Source organism: Apium graveolens, chromosome 11, assembly GCF_009905375.1.
Source record: "Apium graveolens cultivar Ventura chromosome 11, ASM990537v1, whole genome shotgun sequence".
Taxonomy (NCBI): Eukaryota; Viridiplantae; Streptophyta; class Magnoliopsida; order Apiales; family Apiaceae; genus Apium; species Apium graveolens.
In genome coordinates, this window is record NC_133657.1 from 65,474,697 (window position 1) to 65,486,042 (window position 11,346).

At 31.1% G+C, this 11,346-nt stretch overlaps 2 protein-coding genes across 2 annotated transcripts; both read right to left on the bottom strand.

The window, feature by feature from the left end:
- Nucleotides 1-2,580: 2,580 nt before the first annotated feature.
- Nucleotides 2,581-3,876, bottom strand: LOC141695556 (uncharacterized). Its single transcript, XM_074499794.1, has 2 exons — nucleotides 3,291-3,876; nucleotides 2,581-3,092 (listed from the first exon to the last, which is right to left on the bottom strand). Exons 1-2 carry the CDS (start codon nucleotides 3,874-3,876, stop codon nucleotides 2,581-2,583), a joined length of 1,098 nt encoding a protein of 365 aa, XP_074355895.1.
- A 762-nt stretch (nucleotides 3,877-4,638) lies between these two features.
- LOC141697862 (cytochrome P450 71B34-like) lies at nucleotides 4,639-6,696 on the bottom strand. Its single transcript, XM_074502418.1, has 2 exons — nucleotides 5,740-6,696; nucleotides 4,639-5,487 (listed from the first exon to the last, which is right to left on the bottom strand). The coding sequence occupies exons 1-2, from the start codon at nucleotides 6,649-6,651 to the stop codon at nucleotides 4,876-4,878; spliced, it is 1,524 nt and encodes a 507-aa protein (XP_074358519.1). The 5' UTR covers nucleotides 6,652-6,696; the 3' UTR covers nucleotides 4,639-4,875.
- Nucleotides 6,697-11,346: the final 4,650 nt, after the last annotated feature.

Below are 11,346 nucleotides of genomic sequence, written 5' to 3' on the forward strand. Positions count from 1 at the left end.
ATTTTGAGTCCATTAGGCTAAGTGTATCCATTAGGCTAAATGTTAAGATTGTATATAACAACTAGTTCATTATCATTTGGTGATGCTGTGATCACGGTTAAAGAGTATACAAGCTATGATGCTTCTGTGATCTTGGGCAATGTCTTCTCTGTCATTTTCAGTTTCGTTTTTGCATCAGGTTTTTCCTTCAGAACAACCTCTATTTAGTTGTGCTTTTGTTTGCAAGTATTGAGCGTGATAAGATAGCTAAAGTGGTAAGGGTTTATCGTCTACTAGGTATTGTAAGTATTGCAAGTAAAATTTACTTAAAACAATTAAGGTCAGATTACTTCTATTCATGGAATTAGTACATTTCCAGGCCATGTGAGCAGCACTAATGGAATTAGCTAATCGAACAAGTAGTAGATTACTTCTACAAATGTGGTTATCAATTTTGGCCCCTGTGCTTAGCTTGAGGTTACAGATTACTCATTACAGTTACATACATGTAATTAACCTCCAATAATTAATAAACTAAAAAATACCAGCAACTTGTATTCCACCATATTACTATGAAAAAGAACAATTTATAAAAAAAATCATTAATATCATGAAGATTGCAGTTTAGAATGACAGAAAACTGCATAAATTTAGATAGACTGGACAATTATAAAGGTGATATAGGTAAGTAATACTACAGTCTACAGCAGATCATTAGAACACATAAGATGAACAAATCATGAGCGTAAAAATATACTATATCATGAACAAATCAGTTAGAGACAACTCAGATTCTTCAGAGAGCATGGTTTGACTTTGTTGGAGTGTACTCTGGTTTAATATAGTTCAGTTGAGGCAATACTACAGCAGATTATTAGTGAACGGTCTGCATAATGTTTCTTGTTGTCCATCCTTTAGAGATTTTTATTTAAATACACTGTTTTATCTCAACCCAAGGCTTATAAACCTTCCATAAGTTTGGTAGAAACATGTTAACCCCCTTTCCACATATTCTTTCCCCTGTAATCCTTTTCAAGGAGAGATTACGGAGGACTGGTCTAACGGTTTCTTCATAGGCTAGACAAACTAGTTTTTACAGTAACTTAAGTTAGGATCAACTCAAAGATTTTATTTGTTTTTGCTTTAATAAGATGCATTCTGTTTATGAAATATACTAGTTGACAATTTGTTTACTAGAGATTAACTTTGTAAGCAGGATAGATGTGTGCATAAACGTGTGCTTTCATCAAGTTAATCTTTTTTATAAGCAGGATCGTCAGCATTCAGCACCCTTAAGTCCTTACTAAAATTAATACTCATCTTTATTTAGCAGCACCTAGAGATCGATTCAGTAGTATTTTTATTTATTTGTATTTAATGAGCTAATTTTGTTGTTGCCTTGCCCCTGTCTGTATTTGATCAAAATAATAAGCAGAATCTCAAGTTTGTTTTATATTGATGATGAAATAGGCTTTTTCGTTTTCTGGTAATTGATAGCCTGTGAGTTTGCCAAATGTAAAAACAAATTTCATTGTATAAGCAGTATGTTTAGTCTAGTCTTTACATTTTTAATTTATGTGATTGAATCAATTTGGGAGAACTCTCCAGTAGCTTTTAAGTTTATGCTACATTTGGTTGTCCCGTCACTTATACTGCAAATCAAGATATCTATGTCAATTGTCAACCAAAATATATTTAGTTAATTAGATCAATTAAAGTATGTTCTTGGACTTGAAGAGATGTTACTTGCTGTATTCACCTTCTCACTTCTGATCGATCAATGTCTAGTGTGCCTTTGCTAATCATGTTTATGTTCTTATATTACTCATGTTTTAACCCTGCAGGTAGATGAAGCATTACAGATGTACGAAAAAATAATGAAAGAGAAGTTTATGTTTATTCGCCACTGGAACACACTCAGATTTTCCCCGAAATATCAGTCAAGCATAGACAAGAAAAACAAGCCAGCCAAGAACAAAGCGACTTCTTCACAATCTGTTGATGGTGATGTTCCTGTAAGCCAAGAATCTGATGAAATAGACCGTCCAATCGGAAGAAAAGCTGCAAAGAAGTTACAGAGAGTTGCAAAAGAAGCAAATGATGAAAAAGGCCTGGAAGTTCTTAAAGAAATGCAAAAAGATGTAATGGCTATTGCTTCTTCAAGAAGTGAATCACTTCAAATGAGCTTGCAACTACAGAGGGAAATGATGCAGTTACAAAAGGAGGAGTTGCAGCTCCGTTTAGCAAAGGAGGAGCGAGAAAGACAGAAAGAAGAACGGGAAAGACAAATTTATGAAGCATCCATCATGGCAATGGACACTAGTAAAATGCTACCGGATCAAGTTAAATATTATGATACCCTCAAAGTTAGGATATTGAGAAATATGTAATATTTTCTTTTGTGTATTTGACTTCAATGTGCTACTATTATATACTTTAATTTGCTTATTTTATTAATCAATGCTCTTTATCATTCCAAAGCAAATTACAAAGACAATTTAAAAAAGAAAGTAGCTAACAATCACGAAAGGAAATTACATAACAAATCTGAAAGAGAATTGTACGGACAATCATAAAAGGAAACTACGTAACAATAATTAATTAACTCATACCACCACCATGAATCTGCCAAAGATGCTCTACAAGATCATTTTGCAATTGAACATGAGCTTGTTTATCTCGAATCTGCTGGTGCATTTGTAAGAATGCTTCAAGGGTACTTTGATGACGCGGTATCCGAGTAACAGTCGGTTCACCATTTGTATCAAAATTTTCTTCCTCCGTATTGATTTCTCTTTCATCTTCAATGATCATGTTATGTAATATTATACAGGCTGTCATAATATATTTCATTGTGCTCACATCCCAAAATCGCGATGGTCCACGAATCATTGCAAATCGAGATTGCAAAACTCCAAATGCTCTCTCAACATCTTTTCTAACAGATTCTTGTGCATTTGCAAAATATTTCTTTTTGTTACCCAAAGGTTTTGAAATTGTTTTGACAAAAGTTGGCCAGGAAGGATATATACCGTCAGCAAGATAATATCCCATGTTATATTCATGTCCATTGACGGTATACCTAACTTCAGGTCCACGACCTTCCGCCAAATCTTCAAATAGATGAGATCGATCTAATACATTAATATCATTTAATGATCCTGATAATCCAAAAAAAGAGTGCCAAATCCACAGGTCTTTTGAAGCTATTGCTTATAATATAATAGTTGGTTCATGAACATGACCTGTATACATACCTTGCCAAGTTGTTGGACAATTCTTCCACTTCCTGTGCATACAGTCAATACTACCCAACATTCCGGGAAAGCCTCTTTCTTCATTTTCTGCTAACAATCTAGCCACATCTTCATCATTTGGCCGTCTTAAATATTCAGCTCCAAAAACTTCAACTATTGCTTTAACAAATCTTTTTAAACTCTCTATTGTTGTGCTCTCACCAATTCGAACGTAATCATCTACAGCGTCGGCTGCCGTTCCGTATGCAAGCATCCTAAGTGCAGCTGTCACTTTCTGTAGTGATGATAGTCCACGAACTCCCACAACATCAGTTCTTTGAGTAAAATAATTATCGTGAGCTGTAATTGCTTCTTCAATGCGTAAAAACAATGATCTACGCATTCGAAATCTTCGACGGAACTGTGCTTCTGTATATGTAGGTGTATCACAGAAATAATCACGATATAGTCTAGCATGACCTTCTTCCCTACTACGATCAATTACACGATGATTCATTGTAGAACCACCGTGACGCGGGCTAGAATCAGCTCCCTGTTGTTGTTGATGATGAAGGTAAGCAGCACTCATTCTGATTCTTGCTTCATGCTCTTCTTCTTCTGCCTGCATGATTTCAAGAATCATTCTTGTGGTGTTGTCCATAATTTTTAATACACGTGAGAATGAAACCCTAGCATGTGTTTATGTATATATGTACTTGATATTTTCAATAATAATAATATACATATAGATATATTTAATTTATGTAATGTTAAGGTTAATTTATCCGATAAAAAAATTGTAAAAAAATTAATGATTAATCAAATTTATTAATTACTTATATAATTATTGTAATATATACTTTATATAGAAAAATACCAATATAATATTATGATATAAACTTTAGTAAAATGTTTTGAAAAATATTAACTTTTATTGTAATATACATTTTATATAGAAAAATTCCTTCACAATCATTTTCATTAAAAGATAGCCGTTGAAATTTGAAAATAACAATAAAAACTGTTTTTTAAATATAGCTAATCATTATAGCTAATACCACTAAAGCAATATCTCTTACAGATTCAGCAAATTTTAGATAATATATATTTTATACTCATATAACTAACAGATATAGCTACTCCCCTTGGAGATGCTCTAAGCAAATAACCTTACAGATGATGATGATAATTTAACTAACTATTATAACTTCTGCATCTCGGCAAATAAATCCTCCCAACCGTTACTAAAGTGAGTCCTCAGGGTTTAACTAGAGCTAAACCATCATTAGTTGGAGTTATAAAACCGAACACTATCCTTCAACAATTATCACATATCAAGGTGATTTTGATTATTTAATGAGTCCCTCCGATATCATAAATCTTGACTGCCCAACCCCTATTGGCAATGGCAATAACTGCAGTAACAAGATTTTATTAATACTCCAATAAATAAAGGGGTCACGGGTAGGACATAACCCCTACCTCAGACCAGTCTAAGGACCATAAGGCATTAAGAAAACTCCAGTAAATTAAGAAATACACTTCTTACATAGTAAAATACTGATACATTTTATTTATATACGACTTATTTTAGTGTAACAAGATAACACACGTAACAATGGACTCAAGTCATCATTATGAGTTAAACTAACCATTTTTGTTATGGTTGGTACTTGGTAGGCACAAGGTAGAGTGGCTTCACTTTGTGAATAGTCAACCCAACCTTTTCATCCATTTTAATGTCATCAGCCTTCATTCCAGCAGGCAAATCCCAGTCGAAAAAGTTGAGCAATGTCGCAAGCGTATAGTCCACCGTAGCTATGCCCATTGTCATTCCAGGGCACATCCTTCGACCAGCGCCAAATGGAATGTAGTGGTAATGCTGACCTTTGTAATCCACATCATTGTTTTGAAATCTCTCGGGGTAAAATTCGAGTGGACTATCCCAGGCAGTAGGGTCTCTGTTGATTGCCCATGCATTCACAAAGATCTTTGTTTTGGGTAATACATTGTAGCCACCAACCTTGAAGTGTTTCATTGCTTCGCGAGGTAATAATAGGGGAACTGGAGGGTGCAGCCTCAGTGTTTCCTTTACAACCAATTTGAAGTACTTGAGTTTCTCCAAATCACTCTCTTCTACCTTTAGTTTAGTTCCCATCACCTGTCTAACTTCAGCTTGGACCTTTTTCATCACCCTTTTGTTCTTAATTAGCTCCGTCATTGCCCATACAAGTGTCGCAGAACCAGTGTCTATCCGAGCCAGAAACAGATCCTGATCAAGATGCAAATATCTGGGGTAAGAAAATATGCATATGTGTGTGTGTGAAAGCCGATTTGCAATGAAAGATGGTACATATTGTAGAAATCTAAATTATGTCAAAGCTGGTGAAATTAATAAGAATCTTAGTGTAGGAACGTTCCATTTCTAACACACAAATTGTGACTTAACATGTTGTAATCAACACTCTTATCCTCCACCAACAACTAAAAGTTATACAGAGATAAAAGCAAGTGAAGAAGATACCATAAAGACAGCCTTGATATGATCTTTGGTGAGACGGACAGGACAGGCTGGATCCTTTGACATAGCAATCAATCCATCAGTAATGTCTTCATGTTCAGATTTGGGCCTATTAGGGTCAAGATGTTCATTAATAACAGCCTCATAGAATGCATCAAACTCATCGAAACTTTTATCCAGCTTACTTTGAACTCCAGTCAATGTATCAACTATCCATCCAAATGATGGGAAGAAATCTGATGCCCAGAAGCTACTAAACATGGCATTGGCTTCAATAAAAGTCCTCTCAATTTCGGAGTCTTTAAGCTTGTCCACTTCATAGCTAGTGCCAAATGCAACGTCGCATATAAATTTTTTAGTGAGCGAGAATATTCTTTCATTGATTTGTATAGGCTTTCTGCTAGGATCTGCAGCTTCTTTTGCAATAATGTTCACCATCCTAGTTAGCCCTTGACCTCTAGCATCTTCAAATGAACGTACCCTCTTGACAGTAAAAAGCTCTATAACAGCAAGCTTGCGCATCTCCCTCCAGTAATCACCATAACCACAAAAGGAAATATCCTTCTGATTATACGAAAATTTCGTCGTACCATATGATTCAGCTCGAGTGCAACAGTCGATATCATGAGTTTTGAGCACCTCTTTCGCCATTTCTGGAGATGAGATGACTAGAGCACGAACTGCACCTAGTTTAAGGTGCATAATAGGGCCATATTTTTGAGCCAGTTTGTACATGGAGTAATGAGGGAGCTTTCCTATTTGGTGAATGTTGCCTATAAAAGGAAGCATAGGAGGACTTGGTGCCAAGTTCTGGTGAGATTCCTTGGGAAGGAGCATCACAACCAGAAGGGCAATGATAATAAGAGTTGATAGCCATGAGATGGAAGGGTTGAGATATTCTAACAAGCTCTCCATATGAGCATGCTCTGTGATAATAGACTTTTGATAGAATACAAAGGAATGAGAGGGAATGAGCTTGATTGGAATTTCTATCCAGTAGGGAAGTATATATAATACTTATTATTACCCTAGGCCTCCCAAAACACGTCAGTATCATTTAGCATGTCCACTAATCCGTTTTGCAGCTTGATTAAGTCATTACCTACTACATAAGGCCAGTAAAAATCATCTCCAGGTCAAATACTGTTAACTAAGCTGGAGCATGCATGTTGTTATAAATTTATGATTTTTTCCTTATAACTTTTTTAAATTACCAACGTTCTTAATTTTTTTGTATAGGATTGATTTGTTTGCATACATATAACATTATGCGCCCTTTTGGTAAATTTTAAAATAAATAACTTATGAATTAAAATAAATAAGAGAGTGATGAGTAGATCAATTTTTATAAGTGTTAGGATAATTTTACTTATAGGTCAAAATCTTTTTTATTAAATAAATCAAAATAAATATTTATATATATAATGTTCTTAATTCATGAATTTTAGATTAGATTAGTATTTAAAATAATATATTTTTAACTAAAATTAATAAAGTAAAAAATCAATTTAAGTTGAGAAAAATTACGTCATTATTAACATTTAATTTATCAACTTATAAGTTATAAATTCCACTTATAAAATTTAAAAAAAAATTAAGTGATCCTGGATAAAAATCATGATAATTTCGATTTTTCCTCCAATATGTCATTGAGAGGTAAAGGATTCAAATACCCGTCGATAATTACTTACCCGCAAGTGACTAAGTTATAATGTTTGTTTGGAAAATCTTAAAATAAGTAATTTATAACTTAAAATTAATAAGTGACTTAAAAGTGATAAGTAGATGAATACTTATAAATTATGTAAGTGTTTGGTTAATTTTATTTATAAGTCATTTTTTAACTTAAATGAATTAAAATAAATAATTTTTAAAATGATTATCTTAATTCATGACTTTTATATTAACTTAACATTCAAAAACATATATTTAAAAACTAAAATTAATAAAAAAGTAAAAAATCAAAATAAGTTGAGAAAAAATATATCTGTAATAACATTTAATTTATCAACTTATAAGTGATAAATTCAACTTATAAATTGGGTTAACAAAAAGTATTATATAATTACAGGTGAGAAATAACTTATAAATGGGAAGACAAACAGGCCGACAGTGTGATGCCAAACAGGCCTAATTAGCCGGCCTTTGTTGAATATAAAGAGACGGGTGTTGGTGAGTTGATTTCGGGGGGTGTAGGTGGTGATAAATATCTTTACATAATTTCGATTCGTTTATTTTACATTTTATTTCTTGAAAATGGAATTTCAAAAACGTGACCATCCAACCAATGTAACGTAACCCTGTCTTTAAGCTGATACAACTGAACTACAATGTAACTATAAGTAAATTTTTTGTAAGTTACCGTATTTGATTTGTTATATTTTCAACCGGCAAAACAACTCCAAATTCTCAAATTTTGTAATCACCACAAAATATTGGAAGTTAGATACTAATTAGGTCATCCTAGATCACCGCATGTTATTTAACTATTGAATGTAAAATTTTAACTACTTATTAAACCCTTGCTCCTTAATTTTAAAAAGGAGGGAAAATATGTGGAGAGAAAATAAATAATTTCATTTTCTTTTTCATTTTTTTTATCGTAGATAACCCGCAACCGCTATCCTTTGGGTGCGCACTGGGTAAATTCTACGGATTCACGCAATAGTCTGCAAACCACGTGAATCAAGATAAACCGTATTTAAGCGACATGCTCTGACTCCGGAGGCATTATCATAAATTCTTCTCTTACGAGATTAATCACTTTCATTTAGAATTGTGTATTTAGAGTTTTTTTAAAAAAAAAAACAAAAATAAGTCGTCTTGAATGCAAATTTAACACATTTCACTCCATAACATTCTCTTAAAAAATGGGATCAAAATATTTAATCTCATAATCACTTATTTTTTTTCCTTTTTAAAAACTAAAAATAAGACCTAAAATTAATTAGGTAAATTTCTAGTTGTCTACACTTTATTAAAATAGAGTACAACTGATGTCATACTCATGCTATTATTCCAGAACTAACTCTATAACCCGTGCATTGCACGGGCATGTTCTATATTACGTGATTTGATATTATTTTGACTATAATTATTGACGATATATTCATGTTGCTTCCTGCAGGATCAATTAACTAAATATCTTTGTTTCTGAAATTGAGATATATGACATAATTAATGTATTTTCTCTCAAAATGGATCGAATGTGCGACAATGAAATCGAAGTATACGGTCAAAATATAATGCAAATAAAAACACACATTTCTCATTAAAATAATTACAACTCATAAGAGACAACTCATATAAATGAAATATTATTGAGTTAATTAAAGAGATAATATAGTTGTTTACATGGTACAATTAGTGATACAATTAATATAAGGTAATTCTTCCTTTCCTTAGTAGAAAAATGCAATAATCTCTTACTATATATTATATATCAACCAAGGGTAAAAAGAGCAAATTTAATGACTGTGAAATCACAATTTTGCCCTTTAATTTTGAAAAATTATAAAAATATCATTCTTACACAGTTTTTGTTAGAAATAACTAAAATTGGTGTATCCAATAAGAATCGCTACTTAACTTTTTGAGTGCAAATTAAAATTCTGTGAAATCACAATGTTGCCCTTTTATTTTGAAAAATTATAAAAATGTCATTCTTACACGGTTTTTGTTAAAAATAACTAAAATTGATGTATCCAATAAGAATCGCTACTTAACTTTTTGAGTGCAAATTAAAATTCTGTGAAATCACAATGTTGCCCTTTTATTTTGAAAAATTATAAATAACTAAAATTGATATATCCAATAAGAATCGAACCCTTTACCTCCTACTAACAAATTTCATGTCACTACTATCACACTACTTAACTTTTTGAGTGAAAATTAAAATTCTTATTAGATAACCCATATACTCTCATTTTATCAATTCTATTTTTTATTACTTTAACTTTTGAGTTAATAACATGTTAGTTTATACAATTACATAGCTGTAATATAAATTTTGTAGTTAGACAAACACACACGGATTATGTTATATATATATATACGTATATATATATATCTATATATATCAATTATGTTATAATTGTTATGATATATATTTTATAAAATTAAATACTTTTTATACTTTTTTGGGATTTGTTTTCAAAAACTCATAATTCCATCTAATTTAGTTTGGCTTGTGTGCTTATCGAGTCAAAAGTATTCAGTTTAATCTGGTAGTACTTGGAATGAGTAATCAGATCAGAAAAATTAAATATATTAAAAAGTTAATTTAAAAACTAATTCAATAGGCCATCTCCAAGTGTCATTTCAATGATTGTGAAATCACGATTTTGCCTTTTTATGTTGAAAAAATATAAAAAATCATCCTTACACAATTTTTATTAAAAATAAGTAGCACGATTTTGCCTTTTTATGTTGAAAAAATATAAAAATATCATCCTTACACATTTTTTTAAAAAAAATAAGTAGAATGGTGTATCCAACAGGAATCTTACCCCCTTACCTCCTATTTAAAAATTTCATGTTACTACCATTATACTACGTAACTTTTTTAGTGCAAATTAAAATTCTTATTAGATAACATCCTCTCTTTGTATCAAATTCTATTTTTATTACTTTAACTTTTGAGGAAATGAAATGTTGGTTTATATTATTTACGTGACTTCGTTTTTTAAAATTTTGTAATTTTATTCTAAAATTTCATAAATGCCACCACTATGTTATTTAAGCAAAAAATATATTGAAATTGTGTTGGTATTGAGAATCGAACCTGTGACTTAATTTTATCTTAGAATCATGGTGCTATAATGAATTTTGATTTTATTTTAAAAGTTTTGTTAAAAAAATTATATTTTTTCCTTTTCATTTAAATTTTGTAGTTAGACACACACATACACACACATATATATATGTTTTAACATATAATTAATAAAAATAAACATTTTTTATACTTTTTTTTGGATTTGTTTTGAAAAAATCATAATTTCATTTTATTCAGTATAACTTGTGTGTTTGTTGAGTCAAAAGTATTCGGTTTAATCCGGGAGTACTTGGAATAAGTACTCCGATTAAAAATCAAATATATTAAAAATTTAACTTTAAAAATTAATTCATTATGTCATCTCCAAGCATTCCTCTATTTCAAAATAACTTATCTTCAATTTTCACCCTTTTTACTTTAATTACCATTTCATCTCTAATCATTTCTTCAAATTTTAATCTAAATCTATTAAATCACTATGTACAATAATTAAATAATTGTAAAATACACAGAGAATTGGACCTGCATGATAAAGAAATATGAGAGAAGGTTTATTCTAAAACCAATTTTTTCATATCTACAGTGTAACTCCAAATTTGGAGTTGCACAGTGCTTTCCTTTATTTATAAAAATAGGGTAATTCATCCTTGGAGTCTCATAACTTCATCTATAGAGTAAGAAATGAAGTAATATGGCATATAAAGATGTGATTGGAGATACCCTGGTATAAATATGTATCACATAAAAATTATTTATTATTTTTAAAGATGAAACCAATCGAAACAATATGTATTACTCTTATTCTTGTCAATATTATATACGTACTCCTAGATAAC

Coding starts and splice junctions, on each gene's coding strand:
- LOC141695556 (XM_074499794.1), bottom strand. CDS start 3,876: ATGGACAACACCACAAGAATGATTCTTGAAATCATGCAGGCAGAAGAA. Junction 3,093..3,290: donor AGGCTTTCCCGGAATGTTGG/GTAGTATTGACT, acceptor ATCTATTTGAAG/ATTTGGCGGAAGGTCGTGGA.
- LOC141697862 (XM_074502418.1), bottom strand. CDS start 6,651: ATGGAGAGCTTGTTAGAATATCTCAACCCTTCCATCTCATGGCTATCA. Junction 5,488..5,739: donor ATATCAAGGCTGTCTTTATG/GTATCTTCTTCA, acceptor CATCTTGATCAG/GATCTGTTTCTGGCTCGGAT.